Below are 23,526 nucleotides of genomic sequence, written 5' to 3'. Positions count from 1 at the left end.
GGTGCAAGACATGCAAGCCAATGACCCCGTGATTCTAGGCTAGTAATTAAGCATTGGCTCTCAACCATTAACTGACAATTGAGCTATTTTACTATATTGTCCACTGGCCACCATATTAGTGGTTAGGGGGAAAGGCTGTTCACCCATGCATTGTTTTACACTTATGCAAAGCAGGTAAAGCCATGCTGCTGTTATAGGCTTACCATTATCATTGATTGCAATGTGGAACGCAGTGTGTGGGATAATAACAATGAAGTGTCTAAACCTCAAACATTCCGGCATTGAAAATCTCACTTTGTTCTTGGGGGATGTGGTGATAAATCACACAAGTCTTCTTGAAAGAAGTTTACAGCCTACTGATAGGTTTTCACTAAAATATTAAATTGCAGACCCAACGCCAGTCATAAATCATGGCAAAATGTTGGAAGAAACTGGCAAGGAGAGAGCCATCAATAATATTAAGAATTGCAAGTTCTTGTCAGCCCAGCACCATGTAGGTAAACAAGTTGTTGGGAAAACACGGCCGCCCTTTCCAACAAACACTTATATTGACTCATATTCAAATGAGAGACCTTTACGATATAAGTGGTGAAAAAGAAAACGTGGTATCGGACCACACTGTTAATGCATTTGCACACTATCACATGTACAGTATTTAGTCAGCCACCAATTGTGCAAGTTCTCCCACTTAAAAAGATAAGAGATGCCTGTACTTTTCATCATAGGTACACTTCAACTATGCCCGACAAAATGAGAAAAGAACATCCAGAAAATCACATTGTAGGATTTTTAATGAATTTATTTGCAAAATATGGTGGAAAATAAGTATTTGGTCAAAAACAAAAAGTATCTCAATACTTTGTTATATACCCTTTGTTGGCAATGACAGAGGTCGAATGTTTTTTCTGTAAGTCTTCACAAGGTTTTCACACACTGTTGCTGGTATTTTGGCCCATTCCTCAATGCAGATCTCCTCTAGAGCAGTGATGTTTTGGGGCTGTTGCTGGGCAACACAGACTTTCAACTCCATCCAAAGATTTTCTATGGGGTTGAGATCTGGAGACTGGCTAGTCCACTCCAGGACTTTGAAATGCTTCTTACGAAGCCACTCCTTCTTTGCCCGGGCGGTGTGTTTGGGATCATTGTCATGCTGAAAGACCCAGCCACGTTTCAACTTCAATGCCCTTGCTGATGGAAGGAGGTTTTCACTCAATCTCACGATACATGGCCCCATTCATTCTTTCCTTTACACGGATCAGTCATCCTGGTCCCTTTGCAGAAAACAGCCCCAAAGCATGATGTTTCCACCCCCATGCTTCACAGTAGGTATGGTGTTCTTTGGATGCAACTGAGCATTCTTTGTCCTCCAAACACGACGAGTTGAGTTTTTACCAAAAAGTTATATTTTGGTTTCATCTGACCATATGACATTCTCCCAATCTTCTTCTAGATCATCCAAATGCTCTCTAGCAAACTTCAGACGGGCCTGGACATGTACTGGCTTAAGCAGGGGGACACATCTGGCACTGCAGGATTTGAGTCCCTGGCGGCGTAGTGTGTTACTGATGGTAGGCTTTGTTACTTTGGTCCCCCAGCTCTCTGCAGGTCATTCACTAGGTCCCCCCGTGTGGTTCTGGGATTTTTGCTCACCGTTCTTGTGATCATTTTGACCCCACAGGGTGAGATCTTGCGTGGAGCCCCAGATCGAGGAAGATTATCAGTGGTCTTGTATGTCTTCCATTTCCTAATAATTGCTCCAACAGTTGATTTCTTCAAACCAAGCTGCTTACCTATTGCAGATTCAGTCTTCCCAGCCTGGTGCAGGTCTACAATTTTGTTTCTGGTGTCCTTTGACAGCTCTTTGGTCTTGGCCATAGTGGAGTTTGGAGTGTGACTGTTTGATGTTGTGGACAGGTGTCTTTCATACTGATAACAAGTTCAAACAGGTGCCATTAATACAGGTAACGAGTGGAGGACAGAGGAGCCTCTTAAAGAAGACGTTACAGGTCTGTGAGAGCCAGATATCTTGCTTGTTTGTAGGTGACCGAATACTTATTTTCCACCATAATTTGCAAATAAATTCATTAAAAATCCTACAATGTGATTTTCTGGATTTTGTCTGTCATAGTTGAAGTGTACCTATGATGAAAATTACAGGCCTCTCTCCTCTTTTTAAGTGGAAGCACTTGCACAATTGGTGGCTGACCAAATACTTTTTTGCCCCACTGTGTGTGTGTGTATGTGTGTATGTATGTATATTTTTATTTATTTAACACTGGTTTTGTTACAATTACATATGTGTTATTTCATAGTTTTGATGTCTTCATTATTATTCTACAATGTAGAAAATAGTAAAAATAAAGAGAACCCTGGAATGACTAGGTGTGTCCAAACTTTTGACTGGTACTCTAAGTATTCACACCCTTTGCTTAGGCAAGCCTAAATTAGTTCAGGAGTAAAATGTGGCTTAAAAAAATCACATCAAAAGTTACATGGATTGTGTGAAGTAATAGCGCTTGACATGCTTTTTTAATGACTACCCCTTCCTCTGCCCCCCATACATACAATATATAATAATAATAAGGCAGAACAGTTGAAACTGGAGCAGCAGCACGGCCAGGTGGACTGGGGACAGCAAGGAGTCAGAGTCATGACAGGCATAGATAGAAGACATATTTCCTTTGCGTAAAAAAAATGAACACATTCAGTGTGGCCCTTCGAACCTTGATGAAGACCGAATGTGGCCCCCAGGGCAACATTAGTTTGACACCCCTGCTTTATATTGTACATTGTGGCCACCTTAATAAAATCATTTCTAAACCTTACGTTTTGGTTACGTTTTTAATGATTTGATCTAGTATACTACACTATGATTCTTTAAAAAAGCCTTAGCAACTGCCCCACTATCATGCAATTCATATTCCTATGAAAAGTACATGGGTCTGCAGTGTGGTTCTTTCAGGGAAACCAACACAGGGGTGTCCCACTGAGCCACAGCCTTTGTAAATACACCATTAGCCCAGAGACCACAAAAGCTTTATGTGTGCCCAGTGAAACCCATATCAAACTGATTGGGGTGTATGTGATCTTGAACAAAGACTCTGATCTCTTGTGACAGAAGTCACAACACACACACAGGCACCAAGAATGAGAAAGAGAGAAGGGGTGAAAGATATGTAATTTTGCTTCCATTGAAAATGGAATAAATCCAATCCATACAGTTTATTCTGCTAGTATGCTGTTACAGCAACATTGGCTGCCTTTTTCAAAGATTGAAGGTCTCATCAATTGCTCAACATCATAATCAAAAGATATCTGCTTTCATTCTATCAGGTATGACTAAAGTGCTGGGAAAACAACGTACTGTACTGTTTTTTTGTTTTGATCTATTTACTTCGCCCCAACGTCAAGCTGTTGTGTCCACTTCCCTATCAACTGTTGTCAAGGTAATACTGTGACATTACACATGTTCTAAGTTCTCACTGAACGGGAAGTACCATCCATATTGAAAAAGAAAAACCAAAAAAATAATTAAAATGTATTTTTACATAAATTAAATACTTTACATGTGAAAAATAATAAATTGGCCCAAAAATGATTTATTTTAATTTATTTAATACAGTTTGAATACAGCAAAATATATATTGAAATGTAAAAGCCTGTTATATGAAATGAAGTGCCGTTTAATATAGACCACATGTAGAATTAAATCTGATTTTTTTATATGAATAAAGACTTGCTAAAGTGTAAAAATTAAGCATTTTGACACATCCCTCCATGCACCCTCAGTGACTTCTAAGAAGATTCTAACCCACTTACCACCAAGTTTTCACCATAATTGTAACGCAATAGTTATTTTGTTGCTTTGACAAATTTGTTTCTGAAGATTATCATTTATTTAATGTGATTAGTGATTCATTTTAAGGTCAACCCTGTTACATGAACTGTACTCTCGTTTCAATATGGTGAAACTATTCCTTCCATTTTCTGGTGTTTTGTGCTGAAAAACTGAGCAGGTCGAGCATGACACGTCAATCCTGTTATGTGAATTTTGTGAATTAAATTGTGAATTTTGCATTAAATTGCCCCTCCCTGTTGCATACAACAAAATGTCATTCCCCCTGTCAGAAGGGGATTCACGGCTGATTTAACTAGTAATTACCAGTTGGCGGGCCGTTCAAGTGGATTTTTCCAAGATGTGGTATATTCCCACCACTTGGTTATAAACACAGCAAAACACCGCTATTCATCTACTGTAGAGCTGTATAATACCAATAATTGGAAGCACAAGACTTGGACCTACAATGTGAAATATTGTTGAATGTTGTATGATGTATAGATTTGTATAAATCGAAACTAAACTTGTATTTTAGGATGTTGAACATGTGCTCTTTATGACAGGATGTAAAAATGTGTAATTTAAATGATATCCCTGCCAAAGTTTTGGTTTGGTGGCCCCAAAAAATATCACCATTGATCAATACCTAACGAGTTATTTAAGAAACCACTTTGGCCACCATGTAGACTAGATGTCATAGCAATGCATTTCTGGAATATTGTCAGGCATTACATACATTTTCATTTATGCTAAAAATGCATCTACTTCTACTTCAAATACATTTTACGTGACGTTAAATATATTTTTTTCATTATGGGCGCTGTATACACAGTACAGTGGCTTTGTGATAGCTAGCTTGCATGTAATTTCTGACAAACACATTGCCTAAAGTGGGCCGAAACAGCCTGGTATGTCAGCTACTCTCCAAAACTACAACTTTTGTGGGACACAGTCATTCATAACCATTATAGTGATGTCTGCCAAGATGGCAAAAATAAATGTTATAGAGAGAGAGTGCATGCTGCTGAGTACAGCGGGGAGAGTTTAATAGTGATTGAGAAGAAGGAGCGGAACTTGATTTATGGCCTATCAGCTGATAGCAGTTTTTCTTGCAGATAGCCATTGCTCAACATTGGGACTGTAGGACATTATCTAATTGTTGAGTGTATCAGTCTTGTTACATTATTCCCCAAGGCTCTCCAGGCCTTTATTTCCTTGTAATAAAATGTTAAATTGTTGATCTGCTGCATAAAGCTGTTTTTGTTACAAAGGCAGTGGTGTTTTTCGCAGCTTGTACAGACACTAATGTAATCCCACAGTGAGCAAACTAAGTTATTGTGTAATCAATGAAGAAAGATTTATGTTTGTATTTAATGTATCAAGTGAATGCATAATGGATTGCCCTCATAAAGTGCTGTGTGAAGGTCATTATAGACCAGCAGAGAATACCATTTTTGTATTACTGTTTTAAATCTCTGTATATGGAACATTGCAGAAATTCTGCTTTAGGGGTTTGGTAGTACTCAAAGTAAAAACGATGCTATGCCCCAAATGCTATTTATTTTTGCATAAGTAAAGTCGAATGCATGCAAGTCATTGTTGTTTTATTGCGTTTATTCCTTTGACACATTGACAAGTGAAAATGCAAACGAAGATTTTTCCTCCTCTGGCGTGTCACAGAAGAAAACAAACGTTGCTTTGCTTGCATTCATTATTCCGAAATAGACGAGAAGGCAGTTCTTGTGAAGAAGTCTTAAAAAATTCCTTTCAGAATACCCTTTCTTCCCTCTTCCTTGCCATTCCCTACTCCAGTAATATAACCATTTTATTCACCACTGAACTGTAACCTTTATCTATTAGGATTGCAATACAAGTAGATGCAAACATGAGGGATGCAGTGTTATGGAGGCTTAAACAGGGGGCATCTCATTAGACTTTTTATTTTCAGTAATAGGGATGTTGTTGTGTTATTCTGTTTTGGTTGTCGCCCTTTTGTGTTTTGGCCACTGCAAGAGTGTTGTCATTACTTTCTTGGCAAGCACACTTCTCTTGGACCAATTTCGATGTCTCGTCTAAGTTAGAAAGCAGAACCCATTCTGTAAATTCATTCAGATCTTTAGAATAAATCACAGCAGCTTTGAATTTTCCTCATAAGGCCTCCCCAAGTTGTGAATTCATGACATCCCAAAAACGTTCTCATGAAGCCTTGATGACATCATCTGAGATTATCAGCAGGGCAAGATGACAACCTATTCATTATACTTAATTTGGAGTGAATATGTCCAAGAGTCCTTCCTCAACCTAACCAATGGAGAACATTCACAAGATGGAATCATCTATGTGTAAGCAGGGGTATAATCAAAGTCGCATTTAAGATATGATTTAAAAATAAACAAGAAACTCCTAGTCACTGACCAAGAAACCGTAAAACCCCACACAAAAAACAGCGAGTAGCAGAAGACGTTTATTATCTATGCAAAGTCACTTTATAAATTACCTCGACTAACCTGTACACCTGCACATTGACTGGATACCAGTACCCCCTGTATATAGCATCATTATTGTTATGTAAATGTATTGTTGTCACGCCCTGGTCGTAATATATTGTGTTGGTCTTCATTTATTTGGTCAGGCCAGCTCCTTGGGCCGGCTTACATGGCACCAGCCTTGCGCACGGTGTCCCTGGTTCGACTGCATAGCTCAGTGAGGGCTATTCCACCTCGCCGCACTGGCAGAGCGACCGGGAGTATTCAACCGGGTAAGGTTGGGCAGGCTCGGTGCTCAAGAGCTCCAGTGCGCCTGCACGGTCCGGTCTACCCAGTACCACCTCCACACACCAGCTCCCCGCACCAGGCTTCCTGTGCGTGTCCTCGGCCCAGTACCACCAGTGCCAGCACCACGCATCAGGCCTACAGTGCGCCTCGCCTCTCCAGCGCTGCCGGAGCCTTCCTCCTCTCCTGCGCTGCCGGAGCCTTCCTCCTCTCCTGCGCTGCCGGAGCCTTCCTCCTCTCCTGCGCTGCCGGAGTCTCCCGCCTGTTCAGCGCTGCCCGAGCCTTCCTCCTCTCCTGCGCTGCCGGAGTCTCCCGCCTGTTCAGCGCTGTCCGAGCCTTCCTACTCTCCTGCGCTGCTGGAGTCTCCTGCCTGTTCAGCGCAGCCAGTCTGCATGGAGCAGCCAGAGCTGCCAGTCTGCATGGAGCAGCCAGAGCTGCCAGTCTGCATGGAGCAGCCAGAGCTGCCAGTCTGCATGGAGCAGCCAGAGCTGCCAGTCTGCATGGAGCAGCCAGAGCTGCCAGTCTGCATGGAGCAGCCAGAGCTGCCAGTCTGCATGGAGCAGCCAGAGCTGCCAGTCCGCATGGAGCAGCCAGAGCTGCCAGTCCGCATGGAGCAGCCAGAGCTGCCAGTCCGCATGGAGCAGCCAGAGCTGCCAGTCCGCATGGAGCAGCCAGAGCTGCCAGTCCGCATGGAGCCGCCATTCCGCAAGGAGCCGCCAGTCCGCAAGAAGCCGCCAGAGCCGTCAGTCTGCATGGAGCAGCAAGAGGCACCAGTCAGTCTGCCAGGATCCGCCAGTCCAGCCGGACGCTTCCAGATCCGCCAGTCCAGCCGGACGCTTCCAGATCCGCCAGTCCAGCCGGACGCTTCCAGATCCGCCAGTCCAGCCGGACGCTTCCAGATCCGCCAGTCCAGCCGGACGCTTCCAGATCCGCCAGTCCAGCCGGACGCTTCCAGATCCGCCAGTCCAGCCGGACGCTTCCAGATCCGCCAGTCCAGCCGGACGCTTCCAGATCCGCCAGTCCAGCCGGACTCTTCCCCTCAGTCCCGAGCTTCCCCTCAGTCCCGAGCTTCCCCTCAGTCCCGAGCTTCCTCTCAGTCCAGTGGGGTTCTGGGTGAGGACTACTAGGCCATGGTCGGCGGCGAGGGTGGACTATCATAGGACGCGAGGAGGAGGGATTAAGACATTAATATAGTGGGGTCCACGTCCCGCACCGGAGCCGCCACCATGGACAGACGCCCACCCGGACCCTCCCCTATTGTTTTGATGTGCGTCCGGGAGTCCGCACCTTAGGGGGGGGGGTTCTGTCATGCCCTGGTCGTAATATATTGTGTTTGTCTTCATTTATTTGGTCAGGCCAGGGTGTGACATGGGTTTATTGTGGTGTGTTTTGTCTTGGGGTTTTGTGGGTGTTGTGTGTGTGGCTTAATGTGGTTATCTAGCAATGTCTATGGCTGTCTGGAGTGGTTCTCAATCAGAGGCAGGTGTTTATCGTTGTCTCTGATTGGGAACCATATTTAGGCAGCCATATTCTGAGTATTTCGTGGGTGATTGTTCCTGTTTCTGTGTTTGTTGTCACCAGATAGGCTGTATAGGTTCACACGTTCCGTTTGTTGTTTTGTATTGTTCGTTCGTTCCTTTTCATTAAAGAACATGAATAACCACCACGCTGCATTTTACCAAAAATCTTCTCCTTCGACAGAAGAGAACCGTTACAATTGTATTAATTTTTGATTATTTTAATTAGTAAATACTACATTAACTATATTTCTTCAACTGCATTGTTGGTTCAGCGCATGTGACAAATACACTTTGATTTGAGCAGCAGAGAGGAGACCTGGTCTGCTTACCAAATTGTACCCTATTCCATATCTAGTGCACACTGTGGGCCCTGGTTAAAACTAGCGCACTATATAGGGAATAGGATGCCATTTGGGATGCATCCAAGGTCTCTTCTCTGCTGCTCATCCTGTGTCTGTTAGTACAAGTAGCTAGGCGAAGTGCATAAACAAGCTGGTTATTGGATGTTGGTAAACTCTATTCTAGAATTTAATGCATAGTAATTATGTTTGTGTTCTGATGTGAATGTATTGCTGCAAAGTCTAGTCTTGATGTATTATATACATTAATTATAGCCCACTCTGGTCAATTACACTCTGGAAAATAAAACAGTAAAACAATAAACCATAATTATGGATATAATATGGATACAGTATCTGCACGAAGACTGTGCTTCATCTAAATTCCTTCAAGAAAAGCCACTGTCTGACACCCAGTTAATCAAGTGTCCATTGTCTAGGTAGCATACGCTCCGTTGGGTCTCTCATCCCGTGACACTATTTATTTGGTTGCTGCAGATTATCCCTCTTTAAGATTGTCCTACGGAAGGTCGAGGGACTTGATCTCCAAATGCCTTTGATATGGCAGAGAATCAGTCAATTATTTTGAAGCGGTGCAGCGGCCAGGGATTAAGTGATTTTGGAGTGCAGAGACAGTACCAGGGCTGCTTTAGCCTGAGAGACTTTCACAAACAGTGCAGCACGTCAGGGCTGATTGCAGTGGCACCGGGGTAGATAAGTCAGTCTTACTATTATCCTGCCTAAGCTAGGGGTGCCAAATTACAACTTCAGCCTTAAAACCCCTCTGAGTTTAGTTAAAGGATGTCTTAAGCCAGAGCAAGGAGAAAAAAAACATTGTGAATTGCAGACTTCATGCAATTCAGTTCAATAAGGCCAGGTGTACACTACACGATTTTGGCCCCAATTTAGCTGTCCCAAACTAGTTTTTGAGATCGGAGACAAAATCCCCATGTCATTGCCTACTCAGGGCATGTGGCCATCACCGACACTTGTTTAATGTGACCGGGTCAGAGATGCAATCTGAGAGCTCCCAATCTCATTTTTGAGCAGTCCCAGACGTCCTGAAATTTTCAAACGTTGATTTTATCGGCACAAATGCTCTTGTAGTGTGAGATGTGCAACGACAAGTTTTTAGAATGGTGATCAGCAATAGGCAATGATAGCTTGCCAGGGAAAAACCCAGTGAGATGATGACGTTGTTTCACATCACCCAGAATGTGTGGACTCTCGAGCAGGAGCAATTACTACTAGTATGCGTTTGTACTTGCCTTTAACCAAAGCGTCAAATCGTTACAGATCTGACGTTCACAAGCAATGTTAAATTCAAAATGTTGGCTAGATATTTCAACTCTGTATGGCAAGTGTGAATGTCTGACTGAATGTTTATGATGCTTCTTTGAGCTACAACTTGTTGCTACATTTGTTCGTATCACATTTGTTTTGCGAGACAGCATGTTATCGAGAATCCTCACGACCAAGTAAAGAATCTTTTAGTGTGTGAACACCGTCTGTGCCACATCATTGGCAACACAAAATAACTACAGGAAAGAGGGTTGTTTAACATGAGGCTCATTGATGTTAGGATTTTGAAAGTCGTGTAGTCTCCACCCGGCTTTAGTCTAGGAGGTGCGTGTCCTCTGTCTTTTACTACTGTCAGAATCCTCCCTCCCTAGTAACTAGGATGTTCAGACAGATTTACAAGAGTCATAATTTAAATGTATTCCTGCCGGGTCATTGATCCATTCACCACACAAATGCCGTGTGTAGCTGCAATACAAAATGTCTGCCAGACATTGAAACATTGGCATAAATCTCAAAAAGAAAGACATTTTTCATTGATTTTTCTTTCATTCATATCCTAATACACTCATGAAAAGAGACGTTTTCCAAACATAACCCATCATGAGATTAAAATGGTCAGATGTCGCACCAGGAGCGAAGCTAAGTAAAAGATTGACAATTGGTAATAGCGGGCTATGTCAAGGGACATAGAACTCTATAATTCAAACATGCTCCACTCCTGGTACCACTACCAATGTAGCTCTTCCTTCTCAACTCCATCCCTCTCTCACCCTCATCAATTTCTCCCGAGCTCTTAGCTCTATGATTTATGACACACTCGCATGCAATTAATAACAACATAAAGCATCCTTACCTTGCCCACGTACTGTGGGTCTGACCCCATGTACTCCTCCAGCACGAAGAACTGGTTCCATACCCAGCCCCTCTTGACTCTCTGAAACCCAGATGCCCCATTTCTCATCGGGCCCGCCAGGCTCCTGGGATGCTCCTTTCCCAGACTGCTCCTGCTCAGCGGTGCGCCTGGCGGGCGTACAGGAGACAGGGAGCCTTTGTCGAAGACAAACCAAAGGAACAGTAGCAGGCAGTTCCTTGTAAGCATTGGCGGTCTGTGAGTTTGAGGTCTCCAAGTTAATGTCCCAACAAATGGAAAGCCAGATCACAACTGAAAGAGGAAGGGATGCTGAAACCGTGGTGAAGGAGTGGACTGGACACAGCCAAGATTATGAGCCGCTGGCCGGGGTGGGTTGTCTGTCACGTTCAACGATTAATGGAGCTCATCACCTGGAGGAGAGAAATCAGAAAGAAATGTTAAGCTCATTCGCCTGTATCCTTTATCTCTGTCACCTGTTGAATAATGTTAATAGGCCCCAATTACACAACACACAGAAAATAATGCTTGTGTCAAAAGAGAGCAACTCATTTTGAAGAAAAAATTTCTGCATTTTTGGTCAAAATGTCACCTGGAGTATATATGGAAAGAAATGACTATGGATGATCTTATAATTATGCCATAACAATCACAATTCTGTAATTTGACAGCTATACACACCTTTTATTTATTTACATTTTTTAATTAACTAAGCAAGTCAGTTAAGAACAAATTCTTATAAGACAACGACAGCCTACCCACGCCAAACCTTGACGACGCTTGGCCAATTGTGCGCTGCCCTATGGGACTCCCAATCACGGCCGAATGTGATACAGCCTGAATTCAAACTAGGGACTGTAGTGAGGCCTCTTGCACTGAGATACAGTGCTTTAGACCGCTGCGCCACTCAGGATCCCGAGTGAATGAACACTTTGGAGATTAACAACAAATATTTCAACTCCAGCTCCCGTCCAATTGAATATTTTATTTGTCCCGATATGATATTTTCTACATACTTTACTGTTTCCACTGTATTTTCATTCAAATGCCATTTGAGCTATTGGAGATGGTTTAGAATTCCAAATGCAGGTGTGTGCCTATCTGAAAGTAGAAGATTAAATGTGCCATACATGCTTGAATGTATATCTATTTTTCTATCATTCCTGCTTTACCCATCCAGGATATTTGTTAAAAAATGTAACAAAGTGCATAGTAGGAGTGTCCTTTTCAGCAAGCATCACATTATACCTGTTGCCTCCTGATAGTTTCAAAAGCTCTTAATAGCCTTTTGAAGTGAACACATGCCACATAAAACGATCAGTAGATTTCCCTTCTTTTGTTATAAAAGGGAGCGATCACAATTTAATTGAGGATGCCTATTTTTGGCAAAGCAGTGTGCCACATAAAAACAACTTGATGAATAGAGGTCATTACTTGTCCCACTGCCTCCCAAATCATTCCAATTACACATTGGAATGAAAAGTTGTTGTGCATCCCAAATAGCACCCTAATCCCTTCATAATGAACTATTTTTGGCCAGAGCCCTATGGATACTAAATAGGAAATAGTGTACCATTTGGGATACATCTGGAGTCTTCTCCCCAAAAAACACTAAATAAACCCATCAGATAAGCTATCTGCTGTTCTGTGCACTTAAATAACAGTCTGTGTGCAATTGGATGTGGGCTGAGTAGACCTCGGCGATGCCCGATTAAAAACAAAAAACACAACATATCAGACCAGTGTCAACAATAACAGAAAGAAAACATATCAAACCAGTGTCAGAGAAAGCCAATACTGTGTTTGTTTTCCAGTGTCTCTCATTCCTCCAATTTTCACAGTCCGGTATTCACATTAACTAATACATGAGAAATACTATTTAATCCTGCTTTTATATCACCCACTGTCAGGATTTGGCCAGGGTTGTTCCGGGTTTTGGTCACTAGATGCCCCCATTGTGCTTTTTGACCTTATGTTTTTTCCCTTGTTCCCCATTATTATTTGCACCTGTACCTCATTTTCCCTGATTGTATTTAAACCCTTAGTTTCCCTCAGTTCTGTGCTCTGTGTTTGTATGTTAGCACCCAGCCCTAGTGTTCTGTGTTTTCCTGTCGATTCCGGTGGATGCTCTTGTGGAATTCTGTTTTTGTTTGAGTGTACCTAGGATAAGTGTACCTAGGATAAGATAAGTAATCCTTCTCACCACCCCCCCTTAATGATTTAGATACACTATTGTAAAGTGGCTGTTCCACTGGATGTCAGAAGGTGAATTCACCAATTTGTAAGTCGCTCTGGATAAGAGCGTCTGCTAAATGACTTAAATGTAAATGTAAATGAGTGTCTCTTGAGGCTTTTTTGTGCTATTCCTACCACCTTTTGGATTTGCCATTTTTGTATTTAAGGACTTCTCCTTTTTACTTTATTAAATACACCGTCTTAAGTACTGCTGTGTCTGCCTCATCTTCTGGGTTCTGCTGACTATTCGTGGCTCAGTTGGTTAAGTGACTGTTTCTCACTCCGGAGACCCAGGTTCGTAACCGGGTCCTGACAGAAACACGGAGCCAAAAATGAACCCAGAGGCAGCCAGTTCCCAGGACCTTTTTGCCATGCTGTCCCACCACCAGGAGACTGTCCAACGCCACGAAGCCGCCCTGGTTCAGCAAGAGGCCTTAATGGCTAGACATTGTCATCTTCTGTCGGAGATGCTGACTTCCATTAAGCAAATATCTGATCGTCTTACCCCGGCAACAGTTCCCGTCCCAGTACCTCAGATTCACGTACCCATGGCAGTTAACCCCCTGGCTGAACCTCGTCTTCCACCTCCCCAACGGTTCTCAGGTGATCCAAGTGCTTGTAAAGGGTTTCTCACCCAATGTTCTCTCTCCTTTGAGCTACAACCCTCGTCGTTTCCCACCGACCGGTCTAAGATCGCTTATATCATCACCCTGCTGTTGGAAAAAGCCCTGGCCTGGGCTACTGCTGTGTGGGATGCCCATAGTTCCTGCTGTGCCAGCTACTCTGCCTTTGCTGAGGAATTCAAACGAGTGTTTCAAGGCCCAAGCAGTGGTTCTGACTCAGCCAAACAGCTCCTGACTCTCCACCAAGGTTGGCGCAGCGTGACGGACTATGCCATCCAGTTCCGCACGGTGGCAGCAGCAAGTGGCTGGAACAACGAGGCGCTCACGGTGTGCTTTCTGAAAGGCCTTTCCGACACTATCCAAGATGAACTGGCCACTCGGGAACCACCGGACAATCTCGAGTCCCTGATCAAGTTGGCCTCACGCATTGACCAGCGTCTGAGAGAGAGAGAACTCAACCGTAGACCTCTAGCCCCTATCAGTCCCAGCTCCGAGTCCCCACCTTTATCCTCGCTGGCTCCATCTGAACCCATGCAGATTGGACGCATCTCCCAGGCTGAGAGAGACCGCCGGATGAGGGAGCGACGCTGTCTATATTGCGGCAAACCGGGCCATTTCCGTTCCACGTGTCCCGGGCTCCAGGGAAACGCTCTGTCCCGTACAGACCGGGGGGAACTGTAACGGGAAACATAACCTCCTCCCATCCGTCCAACTCCCGTCTGCTCATTCCAGTCACCCTCTCCTGGGACAACCACAAGCTTCACCTTCAAGCCTTGGTAGACTCTGGAGCCGCAGGTAACTTCATGGATGGTGTCTGGGCGAAGGAGAATGGCGTTCCCTCTGAACCTCTAAGTGAACCCATGAGGGTCACTACATTGGAAGGAAGCCCTTTGGGATCTGGACTTGTCACTCATGTCACTACCTCCTTGAGACTTTCAGTTTCACAACACCAGGAATTGATGAACTTTCATTTGATCTCCTGTTCCGAGTTCCCTCTCGTCCTTGGATACCCCTGGCTTCACAGCCATAACCCTCACATCGACTGGTCTATGGGCACTATCAAGCAGTGGGGTCCTACGTGCCAAGCTACTTGTATTTTCCAGAATTCCCCGAGTTCTACTCCCGAGTCTTTAGAATCCATCGACCTGACCCGAGTTCCCGAGTGTTACCATGACCTCAAACTGGTGTTTAGCAAACAGAGGGCCACCATGCTACCACCCCATAGACCTTACGATTGCCCCATCGACCTGTTTCCGGGCACTTGCCCCCAAGGGGTCGGATCTTTTCCCTATCTCCACCCGAACGAGCTGCTATGGATACCTACATCAAGGACGCTCTGGAAGCAGGCCTCATGCGTCCATCCACCTCCCCGGCGGGAGCAGGGTTTTTCTTTGTGGCCAAGAAAGACGGTGGATTACGTCCTTGCATCGACTACCGGGGACTCAATGCCATAACCGTCCGTAACCGTTACCCGCTACCCCTTATGGCCACAGCCTTCGAGCTGCTCCAGGAAGCAGTTGTTTTCACTAAGCTTGACCTGCGGAACGCATACCATCTTGTGCGGATCAGACCTGGTGACGAGTGGAAGACCGCTTTCAACACGCCTACTGGTCACTATGAATACTTGGTGATGCCCTTCGGCCTGACCAACGCCCCAGCGGTGTTCCAAGCGCTCATAAACAATGTGCTTAGGGATATGCTTAACATATTTGTGTTCGTTTACTTGGATGACATCCTCATCTTTTCGAGCTCCCTTCAAGAACACACTAAGCATGTCAGACAAGTACTCAAACGCCTCCTGGACAGCCATCTGTACGTTAAGCCGGAAAAATGTGAATTCCATTCATCCCGAGTACAATTCCTGGGATTTGTAGTGGAACCCGGTCGAGTCCAAATGGACCCCAGGAAGGTAGGGGCGGTAGCGGATTGGCCCACCCCAAATCCGTTAAGGAAGTTCAGCGTTTCCTGGGCTTCACAAACTTTTACCGCAAGTTCATCAAGAACTTCAGCTTGGTGGCAGCCCCTCTCTCAGCTTTAACCAAGGGTGGCAATGCAAGGTTTTTGTGGGGAAGAGAAGCTGAGACGGCCTTCCAAGGACTCAAGCAGCTCGTTCTCTCTGCTCCCATCCTGATACTACCGACTACGGATGAACCATTTGTGGTGGAGGTAGACGCATCAGAGGTTGGTGTTGGAGCTGTCCTGTCTCAGAGGGGTGAAGACAAGAAGCTTCATCCGTGCGCTTTCTCACACCGGCTTACCCCGACTGAGAGGAACTAAGATGTGGGGGATCGTGAACTCCTAGCGGTTAAGATGGCATTGAAGGAATGGAGACACTGGCTCGAGGGGGCTTCTCACCCGTTTCAAGTGCTTACGGACCACAAAAATCTGGAGTATATCCAGCAGGCGAAGCGGTTGAACTCTAGACAAGCTAGATGGTCTCTTTTCTTCAATCGATTCCAGTTTATCCTCACCTATCGGCCCGGGTCGAAGAATCTCAAACCGGATGCCCTGTCCCGAGTCTACGCTCCTGCCATTCGAGATGACACGGACATGCCTGTCCTTCCTGCTGCTAAGATTGTGGCTCCGATCTCGTGGCATGTTGAGGATACCATGAGACGTGCTCAAGCTAGCGAACCGGACCCGAAAGGAGGTCCTGCCAATCGGTTGTTTGTCCCCAAGGCAGTGAGGACTCAGGTCCTTCTGTGGGGGCACTCCTCTCGCCTCACCTGTCATCCGGGCGTAGGTCGCACCTTGGAGTTCATCCAGCGTAAGTTCTGGTGGCCTACCATAAGAGAAGACGTTGCCACTTTCGTCAATGCCTGTCCCGTGTGCTGCCAGGGCAAATCTTCTCACCTCCGCCCTCAAGGACTCCTTCACCTGTTCCCCACAGACCCTGGTCCCATATGTCATTGGACTTTATTACTGGACTTCCTCCATCCCATGGCAATACTACTATCCTAGTCATAATCGACAGGTTTTCAAAGGCGGCCAGGTTCGTCCCTCTGACTAAGTTACCTTCTGCCAAGGAAACGGCTGAGTTGATAATTAATCATGTGTTCCGAGTCTTCGGCATTCCTCAAGATATGGTTTCTGACAGAGGTCCCCAGTTCGCCTCAAGGTTTTGGAAGGCCTTCTGCCAACTCATGGGGGCTTCTGCCAGTCTATCTTCAGGGTACCATCCGGAGTCCAACGGCCAAACAGAGAGGATGAATCAAGAGCTGGAAACCACCCTCCGATGTATGACTCGTGACAACCCGTCCACATGGTCATCCTTTATTGTTTGGGCCGAATACGCGCACAACACCTTGCGCTCCTCCTCCACTGGTATGTCCCCGCACGAGTGTCAGTTTGGCTATGCTCCTCCATTGTTCCCGGACCAGGAGGCAGAAGTCAGAGTGCCTTCAGCCTTGAAGTTCGTCAGACGCTGTCGGCTTATGTGGAGGAAGACCCGTCTTAATCTTATGCGTTCCTCACAGAGGTACCAACAACAAGCCAACAGACGTCGCCGTCCCGGGCCTACCCTGCGCCCCGGCCAGAGAGTCTGGCTCTCCACAAGAGACTTACCTCTACGGGTGGAGTCTCGCAAGCTGTCCCAAAAATACATCGGTCCCTTCAAGGTTGCCAGGAGAGTTAACCCAGTTTCTTATCGCCTACACTTACCCAGATCCCTTAAGATTAATCCCACATTTCACATTTCATTGTTAAAACCTGTTGTTTTTTCTCCCCTTGTCCCGGCAGACAGACCTCCCCCTCCGCCTCGTGTCATTGGAGGCCAGCCGGCTTATACCGTCCATCGGATACTGGATTCCCGCCGGGTGCAGCGGTCCTGGCAGTATCTGGTGGACTGGGAAGGCTACGGTCCCGAGGAGCGCTCCTGGGTTCCTGCCAAAGACATCCTGGATCCTGACCTCATTCGTCAGTTCAGGGCCCTCCACCCTGAGAGAGCTGGTAGGAACGTCAGGAGCCGTTCCTAGGGGGGGGATTCTGTCAGGATTTGGCCAGGGTTGTTCCGGGTTTTGGTCACTAGATGCCCCCATTGTGCTTTTTGACCTTATGTTTTTTCCCTTGTTCCTCATTATTATTAGCACCTGTACCTCGTTTTCCCTGATTGTATTTAAACCCTTAGTTTCCCTCAGTTCTGTGCTCTGTGTTTGTATGTTAGCACCCAGCCCTAGTGTTCTGTGTTTTCCTGTCGATTCCGGTGGATGCTCTTGTGGAATTCTGTTTTTGTTTTTGAGTGTCTCTTGAGGCTTTTTTGTGCTATTCCTACCACCTTTTGGATTTGCCATTTTTATATTTAAGGACTTCTCCTTTTTACTTTATTAAATACACCGTCTTAAGTACTGCTGTGTCTGCCTCATCTTCTGGGTTCTGCTGACTATTCGTGGCTCAGTTGGTTAAGTGACTGTTTCTCACTCCGGAGACCCAGGTTCGTAACCGGGTCCTGACAACCCACGCTAAGAAATGCTTTACAACGATTATCCAATCAACATGGCCATGGGCTAGTAGTGTAGTTTAATTGCATTGTGTTAACTTAAAATTTGTATACGAAGTACAATCATGAATTGAAATAACATTCGCTTAGGATCGAGGGTAACACACAAAAAAATAAAATAATATGCTGTATATTTAACACAAACTATACGTTGTTCATAAAGCCTTATTTTGAGGGCCTAGTTGGTCCCTAATACATGGGCCTGAAACTCCTACACATCACTTTGAACCAAAACTACATTCATCATTATCATTTTTCCTGGTTGGTAGTCTCCTCAAAAAAAGCAGGGAATCTGAAATTCTTTAGACAGGAGTTGAGGTGTAACTATGTACTCATTGCTGAAGCTACAAAGAATGACAATAAAGAGTACCATTACACTGAGAACTGAGTGGCTGCTGCCAACACACTGACACTGACTCAACTCCAGCCACTTTAATAATGGGAATTGATGGGAAATGTAAATATCACTAGCCACTTTAAACAATGCTACCTTATATGTTACTTACCCTACATTATTCATCTCATATGCATACGTATATACTGTACTCTATATCATCGACTGCATCCTTATGTAATACATGTATCACTAGCCACTTTAACTATGCCACTTTGTTTACATACTCATCTCATATGTATATACTGTACTCGATACCATCTACTGTATCTTGCCTATGCTGCTCTGTACCATCACTCATTCATATATCCTTATGTACATATTCTTTATCCCCTTACACTGTGTATAAGACAGTAGTTTAGGAATTGTTAGTTAGATTACTTGTTGGTTATTACTGCATTGTCGGAACTAGAAGCACAAGCATTTCGCTACACTCGCATTAACATCTGCTAATAACCATGTGTATGTGACATAAAATTTGATTTGATTTGATTTTGTAATACAATAGCCTGAAACTCATAGTTTACAGGCTACGTGTCACGGTTTTCTGTAGGTGAAAGAGAGTCGGACCAAAATGCGGGGTGTCTATTACAATCCATGTTTAATAAAACAGAAGTAAACACGAATCAATATGAAAAAACAATAAACGAAAACAGCCTAATACTGGTGCAAACTAGCACACGACAGACCTAAGGACAAAAGGACAATAACCCACAAAACCCAACACCAAACAGGCTACCTAAATATGGTTCCCAATCAGAGACAATGACTAACACCTGCCTCTGAGAACCATATCAGGCCAAACACAGAAACAGACAAACTAGACACACAACATAGAATGCCCACTCAGATCACACCCTGACCAAACAAAACATATAAACATACAAAGCAAACTATGGTCAGGGTGTGACACATGCTGGTTTGCAAGCTGATGTATAATTTATTTTGGAATCCAGCCAGTGTGGGGATTCTCAACTTTTGTTATTTTCAATCACATGTATTCAAGTGGTTTGCTTTTCTAGAAAATGAATACAACAACCATGTCTCTGTCACTAACAAATACAGTCATGGGTGGTAAATATAATTTCCTCGAAAAGCAAGACACTCTTGGAAATATTTGAAAAAGGCTTTACTCTAAGCAGTGTGCTAATTTAACATTGTTCCGGTGTCTATATGGGTTCACAGACACTTTCAGTGTTGGTTTAACACTCAATGTAAAATTGTTGTTTTTTTACAATGGAGAATTTGTTGTGTAGATATTTATGTATTAGCTCAGAACCCTTTACCCACAAACCGTGCATTTACATTGAACTTGACAATCTTCAGTATATGTGCTGTACATTATCCAATTGAATCCAGATGGACAGCACCTGAATAAAAGAACATTTGAGCTAATTAGGCCCAATCATGAATCAGGTTAAGCAATTAAAAGATTGGATTTCACAAAACCTAGAAAATACAAACAAAATACTGCTGTTCTTGGCAAGTGGGACAAATCATTTTAACCAAACTTTGGCAATATATAAATGAGTGAACAATTGATTTGATCACAGAGCCGTATAAATGAGAATTAACCAAATGTGTTCATTGCCAATCATAAATTGAGCAACCATTAACATTATTTATACCATGGGAAAACCATTTAAAACACTCAAGCGTTCAACTGTAAGTTGCTGAAATACTTCATGCTTCAACTGAGCTAAGGTCTTGTTACAATGTGATGAAATGCAATGGTGCCGATATAAATGTTAATACTTTCTTGTAGTAGCATTTAAGCCATTGGATGCCAAAATAATAAACTAGAAGTTAATAATACACCAGTATTAAGAGTGGGAGTAGGAGTAAAAGCCATGGGAAATATACTCTGAATTGTCCATCAACAAAGGAGACAACTTAGTTTAGGATGATTCAACACCTGTCACACACACGCTTTTGTTCCTTCCTAATGTAGTTATGAGTGATATAATAATGTGAGCACCGAGACTTTAATTGCATAACCACAACCCTCATTGACATCATTGTCTTTGATTAATTTCATAGACTTGTAACAGTGGCGTCAGAGGGAGCATATTATACCAAGGTTACACCCCCATACACCCGGGCATTTAAGTTGATACTGTCACTGCAGTATCTTAAAAGTCTAAAGTAATCTGCAAAGTTCCCTTGCAGAATCAGGAGGAACTATCTCGTTGAGGTCAGCCCATTGATCAGACAGGTCACTCCTTATTTAACAGAGACATAATGGGAAATGACTGTTCCCATAATTCCTGAGAATTTTGTCTACGCTCCGCTGTGCGTTGCTGGAGGGCGCTTGATGCATATTTAATGAGATAAGTTCATTAGCATGTGTCGGCCCTCGGTGCCAAGCCTTGACCCACCGTGTCTGCCTCAGATAACACCACGCAGCCGGCTGACAGCATTCTCACACATCACCTCCCATAATCAAAGAACATATGGCTCACCGAGCTGGTGGCGCAGATTGGGAGCCGTAAGAGACTCCCTCGGAAAGTTACTAGTTGTCAAGGCCGTCGTAAACATGACAAACAGATAAACGGTATTGACTCTGGCAGAATGAAAAAAAGAGAAAACGGGTTGAAGTTCTCCTTCTGCATATATTTAATTTTTTATGATGTGGAGGGTGATATTTTAATTGTGTCACCACCACAGGTGCGTTGCTGGGTGAGTGTGGGTGAGTGTCGTCCTGTGGTGCAGAGAAGTCAAAGTTGTTTTAATAAGGTTAAGGACACGTCTGGACCAGATTCAAGAGTTTGAAAACAAGACATGACTCTCAGATGTCTTGTAATTTTGTTTATATTACAAAGTTTGGCCATGGTTCTAAGGGGACAGGTGTCAAAGACTTTTCATAATATGATATTTAGATGTACCATTATATGGTGGTAGCTCAATACACACTGTCATTTCTGTATAACAAATTTTACCAGATTCGGGAAACAAGGCATCTGTTGCAAGCCATAACTTCACAGGAGAGCCTTTTGAATACGTTTTGTATCAAAGTGTGTTTTATGGCAGAAATGCCTTCTCAAACATGTCAACTTTAATGTGCCTTAATAACAAATATGTATGCCATCTATAAATATGAATAAAATTGTTAAATTACGAACCTTGTTGGTTAAGCCACAGAAAAAGTAAGCAACGTAAGCAACGTTAGCTGGCTCGTTAGCTGATGTTACGTGACATGTGTACAACACCTGTTGAATATGGCCGGTGTCAGTAAATGTCTGCAAAAAATGCATAATTAAATTATTGCCAGCACAGCTGGTTAGGCTGTTTTCATGTTATCCAGAGGTAAACAAATGATCGGCCAGAGCGTCAAGTGTGAGCTCCAAGAGCGCTCCGAGATGGGTGGGGCTAAAGCTTGAGGGTGTGAACGATGATAAATGGGTGTAGACAAGGAAGAGTTCTTCACTAGATACCAAAACAGTTACAGGCGATTTTCTCAAAAGTGAGTTTACAAGTTAATTAACTTTCAAAGCATAATTACTTTCCCATTGTTCCTCAAATGCAATGTATGATATACCATGTTGTAGCTCTGAGTCTCTACTTTCATCCAATGTAAAAAAATAAAAAATAATCCAATTTTACTCAGTTTAGTCTCTCTCTCTCTCTACGATGCTCTGCATGAAAGTGTATACCAATTTGCTTTGTGTCAAACTGAGCTTGTTCATGTCAGTGCCACATACTCATCTTGGTGCAGAACACAATGCTGCATAATAACTGATTAAGGTGCTTTTTCTGCACTGAAAACTCATCTGGTAATGACAGCAGACGTTTCTGGGTTCGACAAACTCAGCATAAGGCTTAAGGCACAGAGTGAGAAACTGTAGGGAAGCTGTGGCTTGTGGGCTGGCACAACCCATACTGAATAAATATGAACAGGCATTCAGAGACACGACCCAAATAAGGAGAAAAACACCTCTAACATCAGTGGAGAGTGTAGCCAGTTCAGTCGTGTTTACATCGGCCAGACCAAAGCAGGTCTTAATATGCCTGGTAGCCTCAGGGACTATAGGAGGAGAACATAGCATTGGTGGAAAGGTAAAGAAGACGGGAAAGGAAAGGTAGTCAAAGAGAGAAAACATGTCACAGGAGGACAAACTACCTGGAAGGTGAGAGGATGGGGAAGGTAATAAAAATGGACTAACAACTCTCCAGCCAGGCTACATAAATAATCAGGGAGTAAAGGGCCCAAAGGGCTGTGGTCAAAAGTAGTGCTCAATTTAAGTGATAATGCCCGAGAAGCTGGTGTTGGGAGAATATATTGGCACGGATGTTGTTAACTGTGCCAATTTACATTATCCTCTAAACACCAGCTTCGAGGGCATTATGACTTTATATTCAGATCACTTTTAATGGGTTAACACGATATTTAAATAATGATTGACATATTGTTATTAAAAACGTTATTTTGATTAATTTATTCATACTATTTCATCCTTCCACAAGATATAGTCCTGACAAAAATCTAGGCTTGCTACACAAGCCGGCTGGTCGCTGGTTTTATTGGTTCCATTGCCAGAGACGTGACCCAGTTGTTTGTTCTAAATGTTCCATTGCCATACTGGCTTGCAATGTTCTTATCCCTTGCTTGCTAGCTAGCAAACTGCAGCTAACTTACAGTCAAGTCATACAGTGCAGCCGGAACAACGAAGTAGCTTCATTTGCATTTGTTTAAGCTGTTTTCCAGTGACATTTACATCCATAACAATGAGGTAATGATGCTCAATTTCACCTGGCATAGAAAATCTGCTCTCTAATTAGGACAATGTTTTTCAGAGGAGCCAGCCAACAACGCAGCTAACACAATCACTTCAAACTGCAGCTGGAAAGACTTCAAACTAGCTGTACTTTGTTTAGTTTTAAATGTTTCTATTGATGGTTCTTGATGGAAACCTGGCAACATCCCTACGGTTAAGCACGGTGGAGGCAGCACCATGCTGTGGGGATGTTTTTCAGCGGCAGGGACATGGAGACTAGTCAGGATCGAGGGAAAGATGAACGCACATCCTTGATGAAAACCTGCTCCAGAGCGCTGAGAACCTCAGACTGGGGCGAGGGTTCACCTTCCAATAGGACAACAACCATAAGCACACAACCAAGACAATGCAGGATTGGCTTCGGGAC

At 43.8% G+C, this 23,526-nt stretch overlaps 1 protein-coding gene across 2 annotated transcripts in view; it reads right to left on the bottom strand.

The window, feature by feature from the left end:
- Positions 1–11,024, bottom strand: part of LOC135522621 (cadherin-12-like) — a 126,102-nt gene extending 115,078 nt beyond the window's left edge. For both annotated transcript variants that reach the window (XM_064949059.1, XM_064949057.1), the window contains exon 1: positions 10,623–11,024. In XM_064949059.1, the coding sequence (XP_064805131.1) occupies positions 10,623–10,868 (246 nt within the window). In that variant the 5' untranslated portion in view covers positions 10,869–11,024. The remainder of the gene's footprint in view (positions 1–10,622) is intronic.
- Between the last annotated feature and the right edge of the window lie 12,502 nt (positions 11,025–23,526).

This window comes from Oncorhynchus masou, chromosome 30 (genome assembly GCF_036934945.1).
Source record: "Oncorhynchus masou masou isolate Uvic2021 chromosome 30, UVic_Omas_1.1, whole genome shotgun sequence".
Classification (NCBI taxonomy): Eukaryota; Metazoa; Chordata; class Actinopteri; order Salmoniformes; family Salmonidae; genus Oncorhynchus; species Oncorhynchus masou.
Note: the sequence above shows the minus strand (reverse complement) of the source record. Positions and strands in the feature narration are given on the sequence as shown.